Source organism: Poromitra crassiceps, assembly GCF_964638095.1.
Source record: "Poromitra crassiceps genome assembly, chromosome: 7".
NCBI classification, from domain to species: domain Eukaryota; kingdom Metazoa; phylum Chordata; class Actinopteri; order Beryciformes; family Melamphaidae; genus Poromitra; species Poromitra crassiceps.
This window is the reverse complement of record NC_139628.1, coordinates 9,753,618-9,779,137: the sequence shown is the minus strand read 5'-3', so window position 1 is coordinate 9,779,137 and position 25,520 is coordinate 9,753,618. Positions and strand designations below refer to the sequence as shown.

The following is a 25,520-nucleotide window of genomic DNA, read 5'->3' as shown; positions in this document are numbered from 1 at the left end:
GTCATTAATGAACGGAGCCAGAGCTGCTTGGACAAAGTCTGGAGCGTAGCCCATATTCTGCAGGAGGAGAGGACCAGGCTAATTAACGGAGTGAAGAATAAGCATCACACTGATTCAGCATTCAGCAGGTAAATTAACAGTTTACATGCAAAATCTTTAAAGAGCACATTTGTATGTGATTTTTGATTTTATTTTATTTATAACCCATATGATGCGAGCACCTGGCCCCCCGGCATTTTCACATTATCTAATCTGGCCCCCATTCAAAAAAGTTTGGACACCCCTGGGTTAGGTGAACGGAAAAAACTCAAAGTGAACTTGCTTGATTAACCAATATACTGCCATATGGTATATTTTGAGAGACAAGCCGAGGGCCCTCTAAAATCGGTCCGCGGGCCGCAATTGGCCCCTGGGCCGGACTTGGGACATGCCCGCTTTACAGCATGTGCGCCTGATTCCATCCTTCACTCCCAAATACATCCTAACATGCTTATATTTATTCTTACACCAAGGTGCAATATCACAGTCAGTAGAGCTGCAACCATTAATCGATTACGTGTCAACTATTAAATTAAGCGCCAAATATTTTGATAATCGATGAATTGGTTTGAGTAATGTTTTAAGAAGAAGAAAGGAGTCACAATTCTCTGATTCCAGCTTCTTAAAGGTGCATATTTTCTGCTTTCTTTACTCCTCTATGACAGTCAAATTAATCTCTTTGGGTTGTGGACAAACAAAGATTTGAGGACGTCAACTTGGGCTTTGGGAAACACTGAATGACATTTTTCACCATTTTCTCACATTTTATAGACAAAACAACGAATCGATTAATCAAGAAAATAATCGACAGATTAATCGACAATGTTTAATCATTAGCTGCAGCCCAAAGTCAGACAACAGGACACACACGCACACGCACACGCACACACACACGCGCACACACACACACCCGTGCGCACGCACACAAACACACACACACACACACACACACACACACACACACACACACACACAGGTGTAACTCACAGGCATCTTGGTCTTGGCCGCGGTGAGCAGAGACATGGTGATCTCACTGAGGTAGTCAAACACCAGGAAGTCCAGCTTCCCACTGTAGATCAACTGGGGCACTGCACACACGCAGACACACACACACGCACACATGCATACACACACGCACGCACGCACGCACGCACGCACGCACGCACGCACACACACACACACACACACACACACACACACACACACACACACACACACACACACACAGACAGCTGAAAGCATTGAAGGTTAAAATACATAGATTCAGGGCAGAGCACTGCTGGGGTTGTTCTTCATTGTTTATTAAAAGGATCCCCATTAGCTGCCACCTAGATGACAGCTAGTCTATGAGGTCCAAGAAAACACACATTACATGACACACAATAATTAAAATAAAATAAAACACAAAGGAAAAGAAGAGAAGAAAGAATAACAAGCAAATATATGCTATGACAGACAATAGCATGGTCAGCTAGCTCTCTAGCTGGCCAACAGCCCAAATAATATATGGTCCGTACAACTCTATGCTTTAGAAAACAAACATAGAAAGGAAAACTGATGTGACAAACGTGTGTGTGTGTGTGTGTGTGTGTGTGTGTGTGTGTGTGTGTGTGTGTGTGTGTGTGTGTGTGTGTTAGGGCATTCACAGACTAGTCGAATAGTCGACTAGTAAAACCACTAGTCGACACTGTGCTTAGTAGTCGACTAGTCGTTTAAAAATATCGTTTACAAATATTGACTGATGAAGTTTAGGATACATTTTCTTTTCCTAATTATACAGTATGTAGCATGTTGGAATGAAACCCTTCATATAGACTCACAGTAAGTGGGTAACACTTTCTAATAACGTTCAGTCATAAGTCATAAACCTTTAGTTAATGATGAACTAATCACTTACAAAACATGAATATACATTTGTAGATGATTAATAAATGTTATGTTAACATAGTAAATGATGTGTAAATAATTTACAATTAATTTACAATGCTTTCTGCATCCCCTAATCTAAAGTGTAAACCATTCATCACACATAAATGTGCCTCAAGTATGGCCTCAGTAAACACTTTCCTAATGTGTTTATGGTCTCAATCACTAGTTTCAGACTATGTTGTGTTTGCAGACTATGTTTTGGGGCGTGATTGACAGGTGGCTTATCCACTGATCACACAGCTCACCGATGACGGACCAATAGCAGGCCGTGCTCTGTGAGGAACCCCTGGACTTGTGTCGAGATCCAAGATGGCAATGGCCAAAATGCCATAATATGTGAGGCGTCAAAAAACACATGTCCACAGACCAATGGGTCGCTCCCTGCAGGCAGCCCATTCGAAAGAATGCAGGTTCAAGTGCACTTCACACATTTATGTGTGATGAATGGTTTACACTTTAGATTAGGGGATGCAGAAAGCCTTGTAAATGAATTGTAAATGATTTACACATCATTTATAACAGGTGAGGAACACTTCATTTACTAAAAGTTTATAGATGACTTACAACGCATTTGTGATATATTAACATAGCATTTATTAATCATTTACAAATGTATATTCATGTTTTGTAAGTGATTAGTTCATCATTAACTAAAGGCTTATAAATGACTTACGACTGAACGTTATTATAAAGTGTTACCGACTTCAGCAGCATTTCATTTACAAGAGGTTCACACTAGGGCTAGTCTCTTAAAACAGACTGTATCATCTACATCCGGCGAATGCAGCTATGTACGTTACACCCCCAGAACATGCACAAGGAAGTTGGGAAAAAAACCTTCAGACTGGAAGGAAGTTCTACGGAATCCGACCAATCACGACACGCGAATGCGGCATATTGGATTCTGATTGGACTAATGAGCGGAAGACCCGCCTTTCTGCCGGCATATTGGATTCTGATTGGACTAATGAGCGGAAGACCCGCCTTTCTGCTTCCCATTCCGGTTGGTGCATGATTCTCCCCCACGAAGTACAGACGGTATGGCGGAAGCATTTGAAAATTGCGGAAGCCAACTCGTCTGTTCTAAGAGACTACACTAGGGCTGTCACGATTCCTCGAGTACCTCGAATAACTCGAGTAATTAAAATGATCAAGGCCAAAATGATTCGCCTCGACACGGCATTTAGAGAGTAGAGACTGTGTTTCTCACGGACGCTTACTGGTGTGGCACAGCGCTCTTCCGGTGTAAACATAGGGTAAACACGTGAGAACACATGATCGCAGACAGACCAGAGAGGCAGAGCTATACTGCCCTGCAAAGCTAAAAGGGGGTAACTCGCCAGAGTGTAGAACTGAGAAAAATGACTTTAAAGTTTTGTTGTTGTCCAGCCAAATGTATTGTAGGAAGAAAACTGGAAATGTGTTAATTATTTGTTTATTTAATGTAGTTATTTATCTACATAATTTTTTTTAGCTCAAACTTGACCTTTGACCCTTATTTGGAAGTTAACTTACTCTGGCTTTGCATTGTCTGCAAAATAATAAGGGGTGATACCAAGCAAAAAGACAGTAACTTCAATTTGATCCTTCACTTGGTTGCTTATCACTATATAAAACCAGTATATATGATAATAATGATAACATAGACATGAAGTCTCATGTTCATGACACAATTACGCTTAATATAATATACGTATAAATATAATATAACTAGATTATCAGGCCGCTACACATCCTTCAAGCCTAGTTTGGTGGGAGTCTTGTTGGCCCGTTGTGTTTCTGTGTGTTGGCGCCTCGGGGGTTAATGTCATATGAGCTGGCTCCTCGGGGGTTGATGTCGTATGAGCTGGCACATCTGGGGTTAATTTCATATGAGTGGCACCTCGGGGGTTAATGTTGTATGAGCTGGTACCTCAGGGGTTAATGTCATATGAGCTGGCGCCTCGGGGGTTAATGTTGTATGACCTGGTAGCTCAGTGGCTAATGTCATATGAGCTGGTGCCTCGGGGGTTAATGTCATATGAGCTGGCACCTCTGGGGTTAATTTCATATGTGCGGCGCCTCGGGGGTTAATGTTGTATGAGCTGGTACCTGGAGGGTTAATGTTGTATGAGCTGGCACCTCTGGGGATAATGGCGTATGAGCTGGCACCTCTGGGGTTAATTTTATATGAGCGGCACCTCGGGGGTTAATGTTGTATGAGCTGGTACCTCAGGGGTTAATGTCATATGAGCTGGCGCCTCGGTGGTTAATGTTGTATCAGCTGGTACCTCTGGGGTTAATTTCATATGAGCGATGCCTCTGGGGTTAATGTTGTATAAGCTGGCCCCTCCGGGGGTTAATTTCATATGAGCAGTGCCTCTGGGGTTAATGTGGTATGAGCTGGCCCCTCGGGGGTTAATGTTGTACGAGCTGGCACCACAGGGGTTAAATTTGTATGAGCTGGCGCATCAGGGTTAATGTGGTATGAGCTGGCACCTCGGGGGTTAATGTCGTATGAGCTGGCGCCTCGGGGGTTAATGTCATATGAGTTGGCGTCTCTGGGGATAATGTTGTACGAGCTGGAGCCTCGGGGGTAAATGTGGTATGAGCTGGTGCCTCGGGGGTTAATGTCATATGAGGTGCCTCGCGGGTTAATGTATAAGGGTTAGGGGGTTAATGCCATATGAGCTGGCAACCTTGGGAGTTAATGTGGGTGGTGTGGGTGTCTGTGTGGGTGGGGGTGGTAATTGGTCCGATGTCACAATCATGGCATTAGGCCTGCCCAGTAATGTAACTCATACCTCAACTCAACCTGTGCATACTGGTGAGTTACCCCCTTTTTGCGTTGCAGGGCAGAGCATTCAGAGTGCAGTCAAACCAAACCAAACAACCGTAACTGATGTTACCTTAGTCTTGCTTGGCTTTTCTAGGGCTTTTGGAAGTTACTGTAAATATGACCGCCTATTTTCTCCAAAAAACAACACAATTGACTCAAGATATTTTTCCACATGATAAAGCAGATCTTCAATGTTCCAAAAATGACAAAAACTCATTTTTGACAAAAATTGAGTTACCCCCTTTTAGCTTTGCAGGGCAGTATAGCGAGCGGACCCCGCAAAATGGAACGAGGCGGCGGAGAAAGCAGACAGGAGGAGCCGGGAAGGGAAGAACCAGGGCCGACAAAGCGACCGAAACTGTCTAAAGTGTGGGACCATTTCACGCTGAAAAAGGACACAAACTCAGTGGTGTGCAAGTACTGTAACGATACTTGCATATCACAACAGTACCTCGTCAATGCTTCAGCACCTTGTAACAGTCACTTTGGGTGCAATTACATGTTGGTCCACTGTGTGGCGCTCCTTGTTATTGTATTGTCTTTACGACAACCTACTTTACGTCTTCCTCTTCTCCAGTCTGCCTCCACGCAAGACGCAAGCCAGACTATTCTCTGTACAAGACTTGGTGTGTGTATTAGTGCTCTATGTCTAGCTTCTACATGTGTGTAGACAAGTAGTGCCGTAGAGACCAGGCTTAATATGGTCGACAAGTAATAAACAGTCTGTGCGCAAATCCCACAACTGCCGTGGTTTGAGTCTGTCCTGTTAGCTAGCTATCCAGGAGGCTAACAAGCTACACAACACCCCCAAGCTTGTTACAACCTGAACCGTAAACATCCAGTCTACGCTTCCACCAGCGCATCTACGTCGAGCGGAGCAAAGTAACGTAACGTTAACTATACACAACGCTAATGTAAATGTATGCTAATGATTGCTACTTGATATTAAGACTAGTAGTAGTTGTGCTGCTGGCTTGCCACGTTGCCAATATGACTATTAGTAACTGCATTCACGCTGCATTTTTTTGATGTGGCTTGCCGTTTTCTGTTAGAAATACAAAGCTCAACCTAACGTTAACGTTAACGTTAGCGGCTAATTTAACAGCGTTGTGTGTGTGTGTGTGTGTGTGTGTGTGTGTGTGTGATATCACACTAGCCTGTTGGTGTGTGAGAGAGAAAGAGAGAGTGAGTGTGTGTGAGAGAGAAAGAGCAGCAATGTGCGAAGTTGCCTCATGCAGCTGTAAGGTAAATGAAGGATGTAAACTAGCTAGTAAGCCATTCATTCATATTATTTAATGGTTGCTGTACACTGGAAGAACTCAAACGTCAGGTTGAAAAGATGAATGGTGCCACTGCCAGTTCTATGCAATTTAAAAATAAAAATGTTGTTTTTTCTAAGAAAGAAACCAATGTAGTTGTTTATTTGAAGAGATTTATCTTATTTTTTGGTGTATATTTACGATAAGCCTTTGAAAACACAAAAAAGGGTTCTTATCCGATTACTCGATTAATCGATGGATTATTCGGTAGAATACTCGATTACTAAAATAATCGATAGTTGCAGCACTAGTTCACACATTAGCGAATGTAGAAGAATGGCTGTTTTGATGGTTCTCTCTACCTAAAATGCAGATAGCCAAACTGCTGGACAACATCATACAATAACAGTAGGGATGCATGTCCCAATATATCGGCAATCATATCGGTATCGGCCGATGTTAGTCATTTTTTAACATATCGGCATCGCTCTGATGTTACAGTGTTAATATCGGTTATCGGTATCAGCCAAAATTGCCACATTGAGAGGAAACAATGTGGTGAATCTATGATTTATGGGCTTTTCCAACATGTTTTGGAAATAAAGAAATGCATTACTTTTTCAAATTCACTGTTTACATCATGTTTTTTCCATAAGTACAAAATTTGATGATCATAGAAACTTTTTTTTTTTATACAAATCGGCAAGTATTGGTTACTGGCCGATATTAACATTGCTGTTATCAGCAATATTAATACCGGTTATCGATATCGGCCAAAATTGTCATATCGGTGCATCCCTAAATAACAATATTGTCAGATTTGTGTGTGAGAGACAGAATCTCATCAAATGGGGGTCCTAATGTGACTAAATCAGGGGTCCTTGATGTGAAAAAGGTTGTGAATCACTGAAATAAATAAAACAGCTCAACGGGCAAAAAAATATTCCAGAGTGCGATACTGACTTACATAAAGTAACCCAAGGGCCACACATTGATACTGACTTACATAAAGTTACCCAAGGGCCACACATTGATACTGACTTACATAAAGTAACCCAAGGGCCACACATTGGACATTGGGAGTCTCTCTATTTTTAACCCTCTCTCCCGCTGTGATTGGTCATTTCTCTAGTTAATCTCCTGATATCATAGTGATACAAATCAAATGGCTGCAGCGGATGAGATTTATTAACATAATACTGTCTTTTATTGACTTTTTGGGGGTTGTTTTGTTTTCCTTTGAGGACATTGGGGGGTGGAGAGATGGTCCAGGGCCGGGGCATTTTGCTCATGTATAATTGGCTAGAGTGCCAGGATCTGATTTCCCCACTGCCACATCCAGTGAACATAGGGTTCATTCCAGTTGGGATTTAATTAGCCGTGACTTTTGCTCCAGTTAGCAGACAGCTAGCAGCCATACAGGTTGAGTGACAGCAATATATTTTGGCTGTACTACCTGCTGCTATTAGCCTTTTTCACTGCCCACCCAAGTCACCCATTTTGTGTCTAAAAGGCAGGAAGTAACTGGAATTGGGTGGGAAGTGAAAAATGCTAATGTTGTCAACAGCACTAGTTTAAGTTGATCAATACAGATTTGTCCACTTTTATGTCCATCTTGAAACATATCTCTCTAGCTAAGCATGTGGAGTGTAACTATGTGCCAAATGTTTTTGCAGCTATGTTACAGCCTATGTAGCTAAAATGCTACAAGCTTGAGCTCAAGCCAGTTTGTGTGAGTTTACCTGAAGTGGCGGTGTCGCCCCAAAAGCCAGAGGCACAGCCGATCCGCACTGTGTTCATCACAGCAGAGGTCGTGTAAGCTTTGAGCGTGTTGGTGTTTTGGCATGTTGACAGCAGCTTGACAGGCGAGTTACAGTGCAAAAACCTCCAGTTACATAACGAGGTTGCGGACGTGTTCAAGTTCTTTCCGTGCGAGAGCCGTCGGAAAGCCGCTGTGTGCGCGACACGGAATACATGTGGAAAATGTGACATTTGTAAATGAATGTGTGTACGCTGCGAAGCAGTGAGAAAGTTGACTCCTCTCCCCCCAGACTCGATGAAAACAGTCCGACAGGAAACACGGGACGGAACCTTTGTCCTACGCCTGGGTTGCGTGTCTCCGTGAGTTAACCAACGATTTCTCACAATTCTACTCCCGGTTGAATGATTTTGCCTTCAAAATAAAAGCACAATAAAGTTCGGTTTTTACAATTAAAATAATAAAATAGTAATCTAACTATGAGACCCACATAATGACCTTTCAGTGGTCTGAGAGAGCACGGAAAGCATGGATTTTGCATTTACAGAAATGCAAACAGCTGTCAATGCACTATTTTAGCGAGTTTTAATCAGGTTTGAATGAAGGCTTTTCTTTTTGGAAAATCCTGACCGGAAGTCGAACATAGTTGCAGCTAGGATTAGATTTTGTCGTTCACATGTATGCTTCTTCACGCACATCATGATCATGACAGAAACCGCCTCCTTGCATGGAGGGGTAACGTTAGCAGCTGAGAGATTGGCTGACCGCCCAGCAGGGGCGGTTCTAGGCCTTTTTTGGGTGGGCTTTAGCCCACCCAAAAATAGTCTCAGCCCACCCAAAAAATAGAGGTAAAAAAACCCTTTTTTTTTTTTTTTTTCTCTCCAAATCCATGGTGCAAGGCAGATATTTAAACAGCCTTGTTTGTGTACAGTACCAGTGGCATGGTAGTAATAAAAAGGGATTAAGGACCAGGACCCCTGGTGGTCAGTAAGATGGGCTGGTTGAGCCAATGTTAAAATTATCTTTATTTATTATTTATTTTTGCTATATATAACTATTTTTTAATTTTCTGCTTAAAGTTCATGAAAAAAAGTGGCATTCTTGTTTTTTCCCACAATAATTTCATAATACCATTTGTAATGCCACCGTTGTAGTGCTGTTGTTCAAAATTAAAGTACATTTTCTCAGATTTATTGGTGACTTTCTAGTCACACAATAGTCAGTGTTTCCCATACACTGATCTATTTGTGGTGGTACACACTACATAGATTTTTACCCCCACAAATACTGCCACATATTAATTTCAACTAGTTGACTGCAAACTCCTGCTTTAGTGCTTACAGTATATTATTATCTTCTCGGAATATTATTCCAGCCAGTTAGGAAGTTCCCTTTTGATTTAATTTTACTTTTGTTTTGCCTACAAAGCAAAATGTTACTTTACTTGAAACTCCCCTGAAGTGATTTTGGTATTATTTATGCAAGCATAATTCTACCATATAGTACCTGTATGCAGAATATATATAGTATATATAGGGAAACAATTATTTTTTCAACGCTGTAAAACCACAGAACGGCAAAGAAAATATTGATGGGTGTAGTTCTTCATAGATCTAGTCTCTTCATTTTGATCTCAAAGTGCGCCAGTTTGATCCATTTTTACTTGAAACTGTACAAAATTTTCTTCCTGGGGGCCATGCCCCCGGACCCCCCTAGGGGTTCAGCGGTCCATGACCTTTGGGTGGGCTGAGCCCACCCAAAGCTCTGATGCTAAAACCGCCCCTGCGCCCAGCTCTAACCACAGGTTAGCTGCCTGATAGATCGGGTTAGAAGCTCCAACAATAGGCGACCCTCCCCACCGCGACGATGCTCAATGTTCCTCTTTGTTTAGGAACTGCGGTCACGCCATCCGCACTTTGAGGAAGCGTAGTCGCGCTATCTGCACGTAAAATCCATTGAGCGTCTACTTCGCTCTGCACGGTAAAGAGTGGGTGAGCCCCTCATGGTGCCTTCAGGTACGCCTCGTACACCCAGAAACAGATACTAATGGCCACAGAGCTTGTTGTAAACAGCACAGATAATGTTTTTCTTATAATTTTCCCCTGTTGAAATGCATACATCTGTCATTAAGGCTACTTTATTGTTCTTCAATACAACATTTTTAATAATTACTTCTGTCAATGAGGTTGTTTGTGGTGCCATTTGTCTGTCTGTACTGTATGTCTGTTTATTTGAATTAGACAAAAACTAATATGCACATTTTCATGAAACTTTAGTGGAAGGGTGAAGCATGGACAAAGGAAGAAGGCATTACATTTAGGTATGGATCTATGTCAGACTGACCTCATGGTGGCGCTATAATAGCCCTCTTTACATAGGCTGATATTAAAATGTCCATGAAAACATAACATTTGTTTTCTGCAAACTCCACCAGATTCTGGCTCAGTACTCCCCCCCACTCTATACCTGATGATTTGCAAGTGGTTTTACTCCAGCATTTCAGGGGCGGTTTTAGCATCAGAGCTTTGGGTGGGCTGAGAGCCCACCCAAAGGTCATGGACCACTGAACCCCTACGGGGGTCCGGGGGCATGCCCCCCCAGGAGAAAATTTTGTACAGTTTCAAGTAAAAATGGATCAAACTGGCGCACTTTGAGATCAAAATGAAGAGACTAGGGCCCCTATTCTCCCACAGGCCTTCGGCGCTAAAACGGGCCTTCGGCGCTAAAAAACGTGCCTTGCGCCTGCCTCGGGAAAATATCAACATGGCTTTATGCTGCCAAATGCGCTTTAGGCCGAATGGGCGTGGCGCACTCCCTGAATGGGCGAGAATGGGCGTTTCGGCGTTAAATATCGGCGTAATGATATCTTCCCACCTGGCGTAAATTTAGCACTTTGCGCTTTTGAAAACCAGGCCTATTCAGTGCGCCGGTTGCGCGGAGCACTCCTCTGGCTCTCCTCTGTCACCCTTCTCTGTGTCACTCCCTCTCTCTTGCTCATATCAGTCTGACAGGCACAATACGACTCTCTCTCTCTGACTCCCTCGCTCAGACAGACACAACACGTCCCATAGAAAAAAGAAGTTGTAAGTTCACTGCAATGTGAATGTCCCAGCATGCATTGTGCTTCTCCATTTCGCTACTAAATAGCAACCAAATGAGCCGAAAACCTATATTAAGGGAGGATCTAAATAATGTGTAATGGTAACACAACCTGCAATTGTAGAACATTTCAATATTGGACCAAATAAAACATCGAAATGAAAACACCACCCTATGTGAAACATCTATGTCATATTGGGGCTATATATATCTCTTGTCGATTTAACGTGATTTAGATAAGTGACAGCGTAACGCGCTTCTGTCATGTCATGTCCGCGCTTCTGTCATGTCCTACTGTGATGTCCGCTCCAATAAATTGGCTCTACTTCACATTTTAGTTTTACAATAAAAACACATTTATGCAATGACTTTACATAATGTAGGCTATATTTATGTGCTTATCCTACCATCCTAGCAGGGGAGAGAAAACGATATCTTTCTGGACAAACTTTCACCAATCTATTAATCTCATCATATAGGGATAGGCTATATTTTTCTAGCTGATGCCTTTAGAACATTCTTTTCACTTTGATCTTGCTATAGTGTAGCGTATTTACATGCTTGCAGTATTTAAACTGCAGTTAGATTGGTTTGAGAAGCATAATTCTATTCTCATGCGCTAGGACGCGTCATCAGTGATGTTATCTGGGGTCGTAAGGTGTTTCGGGTCTGTCAACATCATACACCCTCGCCCAGTAGACCCAGCCGAGGCCAATTAAGACCCCGACTCACATCCCAGAAGCCGCTCACGGATCAGCCTTACTACTCTGTCTGCAACGTTGCCCGCGGGAGGGGTAAAAGAGAACCCAATCCGCTGCAATAGAGCTAGTGCTACGCCGCAGTATTGGCCCTTCGGTGCATGGAGGATCTAGGCTCTGTGGGTTACTCCCGGCCGTGCTCCTCCTTCGTCTCACCAGACCCTCCCATGGCAAAGGCAATCCAGAGGCTGAGAGGATGCCTCAAGGACGCCTCAAGAGGGCCTGTGCGCTGCACGTCATTTACCTGCGTCGAGCACCTCGCTCTAGCCTGAAGGACCCCAGGCCGCGCCGATGTTTGCGCAGATTTTCAGGAGGCTAATCCGTAGCGTTTGTGGATTTCTCCCTCACGAGAGAGCCAAGATGGGGTGCTAATCCCATCCCGTACCGGTTGCCGTCTCTCCGGCCGTCAACTGTCTCTCCAGCTCGTCACCAAACTATACTTGGTTGTCACCTAGTCTTTCCTAAGTGTCACTGGCCAGAGGCAAACCAGAATTCTATATTCTCAAATACACTACTGCCGCATGCGCTAGGATATAATATGGAATAATAGCCTATATGTGGAGACAGACAGACTGGATGAAGGGAGGGGGGGGGGGGGGGGGTGGGGTGGGGCAGAGCGCTTGGCTTTTGTCTGGTTTTGCTGGACCACTGGAATTGGAGCTTAAAAGGCAAGCGTGCGATTCGTTTATTGCACTTATCCAATGAGCATGACGGTGCATAATTTTACGCTTAAAAGGCGTGGTTGTAATGGTTGAGGCTGCATGTAGCGCTGATACCAAGATAGCAAGTGCGCTGGTCCACACCCACTTACTGCGCTAGGCGGCCTAGCGCTAGGCCTTAAACGCAGTTTCTACGCCGATTGCAACGATAGGGCCCTAGATCTATGAAGAACTACACACATCAATATCAAAAAAAATGTTTTAATCAAAGCACATGTTTAAATAATCTCCTAATCAAACTGTGTGTTTTTATGCAAATAACTACTACAGATGACAATAACAAAGGAAAAGAATAACATTTCGAATTTTGGATTGTTTACAATGACTTCAAGGCGGTTGACATTATTTTTCGGGATGGTTCCGGTGTGGCGATGTCATTCTGCTACTGCTGTTATTACAGTGAAAGTAATGCAAAATTAGTGTAATAAGTAATGAGTTACTCTACACAGACAGTAATATTGTAAAGTAACTTATTACTTTCAAAATGAAAGTAACTAGTAATATGTAGTATATTACATTTTGAAAGTAACTTGCCCAACACTGAAAACAGGACATACAGTTGCTACCCAACATATAATGCACATTACAAGTCAATGAAGAAATAAACAATACAAAGAAAAACAATATATATAAGTCCAAAATTTCGTGGACAAAATACCCTCATCAACTACTCTAGCTTTACTCTGCAAGAATTTCTTCAGGAGGTTTTTAAAACCACTCAGAGAACTTGCCGGCTTTTTTTTCTTTTTCTTTTATACACTTTAATTTTTTAATTTTTATGCAGACATGTAACAGGTGGAGTCTAGGACCTTACAATTCACTCATTGGGGACAAAAAAAACAGAATAGAAAATTAAAAATTAAAGGATTAAAATTAAAATTAAGATGCAGGAGCGGTTCACAATAATAACAAAGTTCTAATAGACAGAGACAAGACCAAGATAGATGATGACTGTTAACTTATTAGACATCTAGGTTGTAGTAATATTCCCATTTTTCCCAATATCTATCCCCATTTTATTTTTGGAGTCGGAGAGAGAAGGTCATCTTTTCCATTGAGCGGATAGAGTTAACTGTATTGGTAAAGAAGGCAATGGTGGTTGGATTCTTTTGTAGCCAGCATTTGGTAATTGATTTCTTACTTGCGGCTATAAGTAGAACTCGCCGTCTTAACTTCGCTAGGGAGCTTGTTCCATTCCTTTCAAGAGGTCTTGACTATTTCCTTGAGGTATGTGCGTTAGCCATTAAGCAAGTCGTGTCTAGCCCAACAACAGTATTCTACAGCCATAATATGAGTCTATTTCTGCTTTTACCCAAACGCCAGCTCCAGTAAGGATGGCTTTTCCAGAAAGCAGACAGCTTCCTACCAGAGGAACGGAGGAGCCCACAGGATACAGGAGTATCTGGACAGTACATGAAGGCTTATTGCTGTAGGCAATTGCGATCATATGAGGTAGGCTGTTTTTGGCATTTCGGGAGACACATCGGACCAGGGAACATAGCGGGGAACATAGGACACTATTTGGGAAAAGCGGGGAACATAGGACCCTTTTTCATAGAAAGGGTTCTATGTTCCCCGGTCCCACAAAAACGGGGAACATAGGACCCGGGGAACATAGGACCCGGGGAACATAGGACCTCGCCCCACCCCCCACGTGGATGGTGATACTGTTAGGCAGCATGGCACCGCATGAGAGTAATGTTTGGAAGTATTTTGAGAAACACCACTAAATGACTAGATATGTGCAAGATATGTAAAGTTAAACTTTCAAAACATAGACATACTAATTTGATCCTTAACTACGTGCGCATAAAGCACAAGGAGAACGTCAACGGGGCAGATGAAAAGCCTTTTCACATTACCTTTTTTGCTAGCAGTAACAAACGCCGTTGTTGTGATGCCGTCAGGGCAGAGAAGATTTCCCAGCTTGTCACGAAAATGGTGGCTGGAGGAGATATGCTTCCCTTAAAGTCGAGCTGAACCCAAAAATTACTTTTCTTTTCTTTTAGTTCAAATACCTGGGTATGCAGTGCACCTATTTAATAATGTATGGAAAAAAAATCACACAAATCTAATTTCTTTAGTTTTTCACACTTTTTCACATCAAAAGTTCATTTTTCAAGATTTCATTGATAACAGTAATCTACAGTTTGCTGACGTCACCTTGTACCAGGGCCGGTTCCAGAACAAGATGACTAGGGATGCATCCTAGATAGGAAGGGGTGCAGATGCCCGGCCGAAGGCCAAAGGCCGGCCGCCCGAAAAAGTTTGACATGTTATTTTACTAAAAATAATACATTTTACCATAATTTCAAGTAGAATGATACCACCCAAGCAAGAATATTTCAAGTGTTTCAAGTGCTTTACTGAAATATTTGGACCATATAATGATGATACAATTATCTCAACCTTAAAAGGTTACATATAGGTGCCAAAAAGCTATAAATTCACATCAAAGAACAAAGAAAAACAACAATTATAATTCAAGTTTAAACAGTAAGTGTGCAGCTGCAGCATTTATTAAAAAAAAAAAAAAAAAAAAAAAAAACTGAGCATGCAGAAAATTAAAATAAGGGTGCAATGCGTGCTTTTGCACCCCCGTAGAACCGGGCCTGCCTAGTACTATCAAATTTCTACCCCATTTCAACCAATCATATCACGACATGGCAGCTGTCAATCAAATCTTCATTTCAGGATAATTTTCTCTTCCTGAAGAAAGAGAAAATGGCGCCTAGTGCCTGTCATCTGGCAGAATTCCTATCCCATAAACTAACTACTAACTTGGCCAATTGTATGAAACATGAACAAAAAACAAAAATGGTAATGTCTAAGAATGCAAAGAAATGTAACTGGCTCTTTAAAACGCGCATTCCAGGAATATCATATTTACAGCAATAGCGATAAAGGTGCGCGCTTGAGAGCCTGGTTGTCAGGGGTCGCCCCTCTGAGATTCCAGGCGGGCGTGCAGCACCCATGCATCGGATTGTCCGCTCGCTCCGCACGAAGCAGATGGCTGCCTGGTACTCCGCGGATCCCACTCGCGTAGCACGACAACACGCTGAATCCCACTCGATTTGGGGGTGGAACACGCCATGATTGGCCAATGCCAAAGCCAGTCCCCAGAATTGTCAAATCAAATCATCGACACCCGGCATTGTGGGGCTTGTGGTCCGCCTCTCAACCCTGTCATCTCAGACAAGATTTGTTTGAGTCTCCGACGCTCGCGCTACTTGCATTCGCCTCCGGTTCACTTCGACTTTAAGGGAGCATATCTCCTTGTTGTGGAGCTGTAGTAGGCTACTGTACAAGCCACCATCAGAGAACAACAGCTACGAGGGTGGAGAAGAACCGTGCGGGGGACGTGCAGGCGGTGATAAACAAGCGCACCCTATGCCCAGTTCAGAGAAGCGGGGGGAGGGAGCAGAAGTCGATTGTTTTGTGAATGTTAAGAGAAAGAAGAAACTTCACATTCTTTCCTGTTTTCAACTCAATCTGAGTAACGTTACAAGTCTTCAACTGTAAATTTAACTCGCCTGTTTCCATGAAGTCGCTCCACTGCATAGGCTGCTGAGATAGAAAAACGTTAGGGTTGTGCTACAACCCGGGTTTTACGAGTGAGAACGAGAGCTCTCACTAGTGCCTACAACGCTGCGACGCAGCCCTATGGAAGACTGTCATTTTGCTCCAAAATTACTTTTCATTAAAACCGACCACCCACCCATAGGTGGCGTGGTACCCCCTGGGGCTGACACGGATCCACGTGACTACGTCACGTCCTGTCAGCCCAGGGATAATCACTCTAATTTCTTCCCGCCCGCTGAGATCCGACGCACCCCGTGACGCATCGACACAGCAAGGCTGGGTAGTGAGAGCTCTCGTTCTCACTCGTAAAACCCGGGTTGTAGCACAACCCTAACGTTTTACTTCGTTTCGAACTCAAGCTCTCACTAGTGCCTCAATTCAACCGACCTTGCTGCCGGGAGCACCCACAGGGCGACCCGAAAGGCACCGGTGAACCACGGCCATATGGCAACGTTTATGCCTAACCGAATGACATATTAGTGTGGCAACGATACTACTTTCTTGCCACCGACAGCACCGCGTGCGCGAACTGCGAACCGGACACGTCGAGACTGTAGTACCTGACAAAAGTGTGATGAGAGGACCATGAGGCCGCGGCACACATGTCCTCCACCGACACACCACGGAACAACGCAGAGGATGTCGCAACACCTCGCGTAGAATGCGCCTTGATACCCTCCGGGGGAACCTTGCCCACGGCAGAGTATGCCGAGGCGATCGCCTCCACTATCCAGTGTGATAAGCGATCCTTGGAAAGGGGTCCGCCCTGGGCCCTTTGCCCAAAGCAAACCAACAGCTGATCTGTAATGCGTAATGAACGCGTCCTGGCCACATAGGCCGAGAGCGCCCTTACAGGGCACAGCATGTGCAAACGTCTCTCCTCACCCGAACTGAACGGCGGGGGACAGAATGCCGATAAGTCTATAACCATAGACCTATAGCTGGCATTAATATTCTTGGGCTGGTACGCCGGGTTAGGTCGCAACGTAACCCTGCGCCCATCGTCCCCAAAAACCATACAGACCTGCTGTACCGAGAGGGCAATCAGGTCACCGACTCTCTTTCCTGACGATAAGGCCAGCAGCAGCGCGGTCTTTAAGGACAGAACCTTTAAATCGGCGGAGTCCAAGGGCTCAAACGGATGACCCGTTAGCCCGTCCAGCACCGTAACCAGGTCCCATTTAGGAAAACGCACTGCAACGGCGGGCGCAGTTTACGCGCCCCCTTCATGAAGCGCGAGACCAAAGGGCACACCCCCACGGGGGTCCCTTCAATTCCCATGTGGCAAGCCGAATCGCGGCTACGTACACCTTAAGCGACTGCGGGGACTGGCCCGCGTCAAGCAAGCTTTGAAGGAAACAGAGAACTGGGCGCACGCTGCAGTTCACTGGATCCACACCCTTACTTGTGCACCATCGCGAAAAAACCTGCCACTTGTACGCGTACTGAGTGCGGGTCAAAGCAGCCCTAGCACTCTGAATAGTGCACACCACATTGTCGGGCAAGCCCTGTGCTAGCAACTGGTCCCGTTCAGGAGCCAGACCGCTAGCTTCCACCTGCCTGGGGAGGGGTGGAACACCTCCCCATCCGCCTGGGATAGGAGATCGGCCCGTACCGGCAACGCCCAGGGCGGATCTTGCGCCAGGGAGACCAGGTCCGCAAACCATGTCTGGGGCTGACACGGATCCACGTGACTACGTCACGTCCTGTCAGCCCACAGGTGAATCCCCGCTATGGTTCAGCGCCCCCGACCGCACACCGCCCTGTTTGTTCAGGTGGGCGATCGCTGCCATATTGTCCGAGCGAATCAGCACATGGTGCCCATGTGTGAGCCGCTGGAAGTGTTACCTCCGCAGGCTGGGGGGACTGCGGAGGCAACGTTCTCTTTCGAGTCTGGCCGCACGCGGACTTGTCCGGCAGTGCGGTCCCCAAGAGAGCTCCCAACCAACAATGGGCCCACGGCGCCATTGATGGTGGGCTTGTCCTGAAGCAGAGCCCGGCGAATCGCCTTCAGCTCTAGCACGTTTATGTGGCGAAGCTCCTGAGCCTCCCACCGGCCGTTCGCCGAAAAATGCCCGCAAATCGCACCCCCTCCCGAGAGGGAGGCGTCTGTGCGAATCACCATCCTGAGCGGGACAGGGCCCCACCGAGTACCTCTCGAGAGGTAACGGGGGTCCGCCCATATGGCCAGGGCCTGCCAGGCCTGACCTGTCAGAGAAACCCTGCGATGACGGTCCCCGGCCGAGTCCAGGCGAAGCCTGAGAACCATATTTGGACCACGGGAGCATGTGTAGCCTCCCCAGCGGGAGCACATGCAGTGCTGATGCCATCAGGCCCAACATCACTGTGCACTGATGCACTGACACCGAGGGCACAGACGTCCTTGGCTTGCTGTCCGAACCGTGCGAGCCTGTCGCTCTGGCGAAAGGCTCGCAGGAAGTCTAGCTCGAGCCCCAGGAAGGTCGCCGCCTGCGCTGGGACGAGGCAACTCTTCTGCCAGTTCACCAAACACCCTAAGGTTTGCCGGTGATCGGTCACCACCTTGGTATGTTCCGTGGCACGGACCCTCGAGTTGGCCGCTAAGCGAACGTCGTCGAGATATAGGAAGACGCGGATCCCCCTCGCGCGGAGGGGAGCCAAGGCTGTCTCCACGCACACCGTGAGGGTTCGCGGGCTCAAAGACATGCCGAATGGCAAGACACAGAACTCGTAAGCCTTCCCCAGGAAGGAGAACCTCAGGTATTTCCTGTGTCTCCTGACCACGTGGACATGGAAGAACGCACCTTTCAGAACCCCCGGAAGTAAGAAATCCCCCTGTCTCAACTCGTTGAACAGGCGGGGAAAGAGAGCATTCGGAACGGGACTTTCTCAGCGTCTTGTTGAGATGCCGAAGGTCCAATTTTGGACGCATGGAGCCGTCCTTCTTGGGTACGATAAGTACCTGTGGTAGAAAACCCAAGCGCACATCTGCCTTGGGAACCGAGCGAATCGCCCCTCTGGCGAGGAACGAATAACCTCCTTGTGGAGTATGTCCATGGCCTCCCCCTCCACGGCCGGATTGGGGGTCCCGTCGAACGTGGGTGTGGGCCTGGCAAACTGTAGAGCATATCCCTTCTGGAGGGTGCGCCGTAATGGGGGCGGGGAACATAGATGCTCCCAGGCATCGAGCCTGTTGGACAAGATGGTCTCTTGTGGCCAAAGGAGCGGAACCCATCATGAGCATATTGCTGGGCACCGGGACCTTTTGATCCGGTACCCTGATGGGGGGGCGGGACGTGAGAGGCTACGCCCCCCCGCCGCATGGTCAGTTCCGTAGAAGCTGTGCATGCTGGGGGAGAACTTTTTACGCAAGCTCCGCCTACTGATGCGCTGTTGTATCGAAGTAGCCCCCCCCCCCCTCCTGCCGTGCGACTTTCGCAGGCTGGGGGGACTGCGGAGGTAACGTTCTTTCTCGAGACCGGCCGCACGTGGACTTGTCCGACAGTGCGGCCTACAGGCGAGCTCCCGACCAGCAATGGGCCGTCAGTGCCATTGATGGTGGGCTGTCCTAGGAGCCTCTAGCCGAGGCCAGGCCGTAGCCATGGACCAAGGCGAGCCTTGATGATGGGTATGAGACCCTGGGCGAGCTCCCGACCGAACTCGGTCCCTGGGCACCGAGGACGGTGGGTCTAAAGCTACAAGCCGCAGGCTGGAACTGAGCCCAGCCTTGGTGAGCCAACCGGTGGGCTTGACCTGAGCGCTGCCAACCGAGGCCAGGCCGTGGCCATGGACCAAGGTGCGCTGTGCCCCTTGCCAGGCTCCCTGCACTTGCAGGGGGCGCCCCAACAAGGGAGTGCGACCCATGGAGAGCTCCCAACCACCCCGGGCCTTGGGCACCAAGGGCGGTGGGCTTGTCCTTAGAGCTACAAGCCAAAGGCTGGCACTGAGCCCAGACCTTGGCGAGCTGTAACCCCTGCTTTGGACGCGTAGCGCCAGCACGGGGCGGTATGTCTATTGTAGCGGAGGTAGCTCGTGCCCAATGTACTTAGCACACAGATACTAACTGCACGGGTGCACGCCAGCTATCTGCAACCATACTATAGTTCTGTGCTAAACAGTACTAATGCTATCTGCACGTATGCAAGCTAGCTTTCACACTCTTTTGAGAGCGGACCTTGGTCCGCTCTCAAGAGCTTAGCTGCGGCCCTGGGCGTCGCCCCACGAAGTGCTCCCTTGGAGGGCTCGCTCGTGAAGATAGCCCAGCAGCTGCAAGACCGCGGGTTCAAGGCGCCTGTGCAGCGTGCTCATGCCCAAGGCAGAACACGCACTTAACGTGCCGGTTCATACTCGGCCAATGCAGTGATACACACAGCCCATCCCCTCGCTGACTTTCCCTGCTAGTAGCAAGAGAAAGCCGGAAGCTAATCACTAATAGCAAGCTCCCGCTTTTTGGGCCGCACCCTGTTAGCGGGAGTACCGTTTAAGCAGGCTAGCAAGAAGCACAGGCTAGACAGTAAGCAACCCGGAGGCTAGCGAACGTGCGCGTGCAACGGTAACGTAAGCGGCAATAGCCCAGCCCGAAGGGGAGGCAACAATACCCACAACCTGTTAACCCGCAAGAACAGGTGTGAACCAGCCACTAGCTAAGCTAGCGTAAGCACTGAGAGACAAGCGTGCGCTAACACAAGCCTGCGCACAAGCCGGTGCAGCGAGTCTCTACCCTGAGTAACACGGGGAAGCAAGCGTGACCGCAGACAGAGGCCAGCGGCCCGCAAAGCTAGTCAATCTCAGAAGAAACTCCTCAGAGGGAGTTACAATCTAGTAGATGCTATTTGCACGCAACACTTAGCAGACAAGCAAGCTGGCTAAGAAGGCGTAAGAACTGAGAGAAGTCAACACAACTTTTAGCTAGCGTACTCGCTCAGCTAAATCTCAGAGTGCCCCCTTAGGGGCCGACGCCAGTAAAATCTACACTACAAGCAGTATGTAGGTCCCAGCAACGCCTGTGCAGCGTGCTCATGCCCTTAGGCAGTGCACACATAATTTTCATTGTGCCGGTGGTAACCAGCCAGCATAGCCTCACAGCTAACACAGCACCTAGCTGTTCCCCCCTCTCTCTGCTAACAGGAATAACGGGGTTACCGTGTAAGCAATAGCCTGCGACGGTAAGAAGCTGGAGTGCTACAACACTAGATACTGGCTGCACGGGTAGCAAGCTAGCTATCTAGCTAACTGAAGAGCATGGCTTCTAGCTACTACTCTCGCTTAACGCGCGCCCTACACAGAGGTAGTCGTTACCCTGTCTGGGGACGCAGCCAGATAGCTGGAGTGCTACAAGCTAGTCCAAGCTAGCTGCACTGAGCAACTCGCTAACTATCTATTTAACGTTACTCCTGGAGTAACGTGCGCGCTCTGACAATATAGCCGGCGCCTAAAACAAGCACACGGGCGCTAACGACACGGGTGCACGCTAGCTTATCCGCAAGAACCAGGCTGGCTAGCCTATTGTTCTAGTGCTACACTGTAAGCTAACAGCACGTATGCAACCTAGCCTAACAGTTTTGAGCGTGGACCTAAGTCGGCCCTCAAACGATAACGCTGCCCCAGCCAGGGGAGCGAAGCAAAGCTACACAGCGGCAGCAATAACCACTACACGGCGGTAGCAGCAGAACTACACGGCGGTAGCAATAAACAGTTAACTAAGGAAGATACTCTTAGCTTTTAGATGACTTGTTCCGACGCCGCTGGTGAAGGGTACAGGGTTGGGTCCCCGAAGCCTGCTTTATCCCGTCCACGCAAACCTCTTGAGGTGGGCAAATCAGCCGGAACGAGCCTAGTATCTAAAGCTATGTAAGAGAGCTAACTCAGAGTTAACCGCGGAGCTTTAGAAAACACGTCTTCTCAGCGGCTGGAAGAAAACGTAAGTGATTATCCCTGGGCTGACAGGACGTGACGTAGTCACGTGGATCCGTGTCAGCCCCAGGGGGTACCACGCCACCTACGGGTGGGTGGTCAGTTTTAATGAAAAGTAATTTTGGAGCAAAATGACAGTCTTCCATAGGGCTGCGTCGCAGCGTTGTAGGCACTAGTGAGAGCTTGAGTTCGAAACGAAGTAAAACGTGTTTCTATCCCTCCCAAACAGCTCAGCCCACACAAATCTAATGTTATCCACCTGTAATTCTGTCCGTTTTCTGCCAGCTTGTTGAATTCAACACACACACGTTGTGGGTCAGGATCTGTAGCGTTAACCATATTTGTTTTGCACCTTTCAATATTGGTATAGATGTAGTGATAGCCTACTCCTTCAGTCGCCTGCTTCTGTGCTGTAGTAAACGTGCATTGTAGTGGCAAAGCCCCCCCCCCCCCCCCCCCCCCACCCTGAGTACCAGATTACTCGTTCATAATAGAAGGAGAGTACTTGAGTCTTTAAATTACTTCAAATGCCCATCCCTACTACACAACTGTCTGTCTTGTAATCAGGAGTCTTTGAGTCGTTTTGGCTTTGACACTATATGACTGAGCTGCGACAGGGGATCACACATTACAAGATATTCCACCAGGAGGAGTCGCCAAACCACCACGTTTTGTCGCCGAGCTCCACAACAGATCACCGAGGGCTTGGAGCGCCTAGTCTGAACTAGGCATTAGCCCGCCCCCTCATCGTAATGCTCTGAAGTGAGTGCAATCTCAGATGAAGAGGAAATTAGTTTATGAATTGACGATGCAGTCTGAATATCAGGCTAGTAAACATCATATTCCAGTTGCATTTGATGAATTTGGCCTTTTTCTGAATTCAGCGTTTTCCGATTAAGACGTGGGATATGCTGGTATCATTTGGGTTTTAGGAGCATTCTTTGATCATGTATACAGCGCATTCGGAATATGCGTCTCAATCAGGGTCTTTACCGCAGTTTGCGACGCATCTTGCCTGTTTGCGGTCAGGTGATGTGTGCTAGAAGAGACGATATAATCATGTAAACCCATCATCTCTGGCATGCGAAAAGAAAAGCCCACATTCTGATATAAAGGAGATGAGAAACATGCCTAACCTCGAGTGATTTAAAGAGGGAGTAGCGCCCATGGAAGTACAAAATGCTTGCAAGGTAAAACAAAACAAAAAAACGGTCCATTGGAGCAGAAGCGTCATGCCATTTGCAACTGAGGGGGCAATTGCCCCCTACGATTTTTGAGATAATTTTTTTATTTTTTTAATAAACATAGGCTATAATATTATAGGCTGTGTGTGTAAACATAGTTTCAAGTTTATGTTTATTTATGTTTGTAGTTAAAACAAAAACATAAATACTGTATAGGCTACATACAGTACAACACAAAAGGCTGTTATTTACCCTTTGTCGCCACCTGGTGAGTAAATATATATGTACTAAAACCATTAAAATTGACAACCGGTCCGCAACTTTTTTTTCCATGTATCTACCGGTCCTTGGCACAAAAAAGGTTGGGAACCCCTGCTCTAGAGGACACTAGATGAGACTAATGGAAGAGAAAAGATTTCTACCGAAAAGGCAATACCAGCCAAAATAAACATTGTCTTACATTGCTTTGAAACGTGTGGTCTCCCTTTTTTGTCAAGTCCATTGAGCCTGGGCAGTGGCAATGTACTTAGTCTGGTGATTATGGATCTTTCCTGCGGGCGGCGCCAGAGGTCGCCCCCTCAGATTGTTGGCTTGCATGACGCCACTGCATTGGAGCGAATGGAGATGACACAACATTTATATCTCTATGACTCTGGCCTAATGTAGGTTTTTTAATATGAAAAACTTAGATATCAACAGCTTTTTGGATATGCGCAAATATCGCCAAACTTTTCAGCAGCAAGCCCCTGAAATGGACCAGATGATGCTGGTAAGAATAGAGTCAGGGGGGGCTGCTCTGTTTATCTCTCTGCATCTCTCTCCCTCTCTCTCTCCCTGATGGGCCGGAGGGGGGGGTGGGGGGGGGGGAGCTACGTCTGCATGTAAACAGGAATATTTATTTGGATTATTGTCTTATACCGAATATGGGCAAAACCCAGGATATTGTGTGCATGTAAAACGTAGTGAGTGTTGTTACCAACGGACGAACACTTTTTCTAAACTCTTCACACACCAACAAAACTAAAACACACAACTGACTCTTCACACACCAACTAAACTAAAACACACAACTGACTCTTCACACACCAACTAAACTAAAACTCACAACTGACTCTTCACAGATCAACTAAACTAAAACACACAACTGACTCTTCACACATCAACTAAACTAAAACACAACTGACTCTTCACACACCAACTAAACTAACACACAACTGACTCTTCACAGATCAACTAAACTAAAACACACAACTGACTCTTCACACATCAACTAAACTAAAACACAACTGACTCTTCACACACCAACTAAACTAAAACACACAACTGACTCTTCACACACCAACTAAACTAAAACACACAACTGACTCTTCACACACCAACTAAACTAAAACACAACTGACTCTTCACACACCAACTAAACTAAAACACACAACTGACTCTTCACACACCAACTAAACTAAAACACACAACTGACTCTTCACACACCAACTAAACTAACACACACAACTGACTCTTCACACATCAACTAAACTAAAACACACAACTGACTCTTCACACACCAACTAAACTAAAACACACAACTGACTCTTCACACACCAACTAAACTAAAACACACAACTGACTCTTCACACACCAACTAAACTAAAACACACAACTGACTCTTCACACACCAACTAAACTAAAACTCACAACTGACTCTTCACAGATCAACTAAACTAAAACACACAACTGACTCTTCACACACCAACTAAACTAAAACACACAACTGACTCTTCACACATCAACTAAACTAAAACACACAACTGTCTCTTCACACATCAACTAAACTAAAACACACAACTGTCTCTTTACACACCAACTAAACTAACACACAACTGACCCTTCACACACCAACTAAACTAAAACACACAACTGACTCTTCACACACCAACTAAACTAAAACACACAGCTGTCTCTTAACACACCAACTAAACTAAAACACACAGCTGTCTCTTCACAGATCAACTAAACTAAAACACACAACTGACTCTTTACATACCAACTAAACTAAAACACACAACTGACTCTTCACAGATCAACTAAACTAAAACACACAACTGACCCTTCACACACCAACTAAACTAAAACACACAACTGACTCTTCACATACCAACTAAACTAAAACACACAACTGACTCTTCACATACTAACTAAACTAAAACACACAACTGTCTCTTCACAGATCAACTAAACTAAAACACACAACTGATTCTTCACACACCAACTAAACTAAAACACACAACTGACCAAATTGTTCATTTTATGCTCAAAATCACACATTGTAATCACACATTGTAAACTAAATACCAATGTTCTAAATGGAGTCATACACTAACATACAGACAGACACACACACACACACACACACACACACACACACACACACACACACACACACACACACACACACACACACACACACACACACACACACACACACACA

The 25,520-nt window shown here is 46.0% G+C and overlaps 1 protein-coding gene and 1 long non-coding RNA gene across 2 annotated transcripts in view; both read right to left on the bottom strand.

Annotated features, from left to right (window-relative positions):
* Window positions 1–8,081, bottom strand: LOC310779868. The gene is made up of 3 exons (XR_014552871.1): window positions 7,788–8,081; window positions 1,027–1,127; window positions 1–57 (listed from the first exon to the last, which is right to left on the bottom strand). It is a non-coding gene; the product is annotated as an uncharacterized lncRNA (long non-coding RNA).
* Window positions 8,082–15,695: 7,614 nt separating this feature from the next.
* The window catches only part of LOC310779399 (NLR family CARD domain-containing protein 3-like), a gene marked incomplete at its 3' end in the record, with an annotated part of 274,039 nt that continues 264,214 nt past the window's right edge, over window positions 15,696–25,520 (bottom strand). Inside the window, exon 16 of the mRNA XM_083639934.1 lies at window positions 15,696–15,768. Coding sequence (XP_083496060.1) covers window positions 15,696–15,768 — 73 coding nt within the window. The remainder of the gene's footprint in view (window positions 15,769–25,520) is intronic.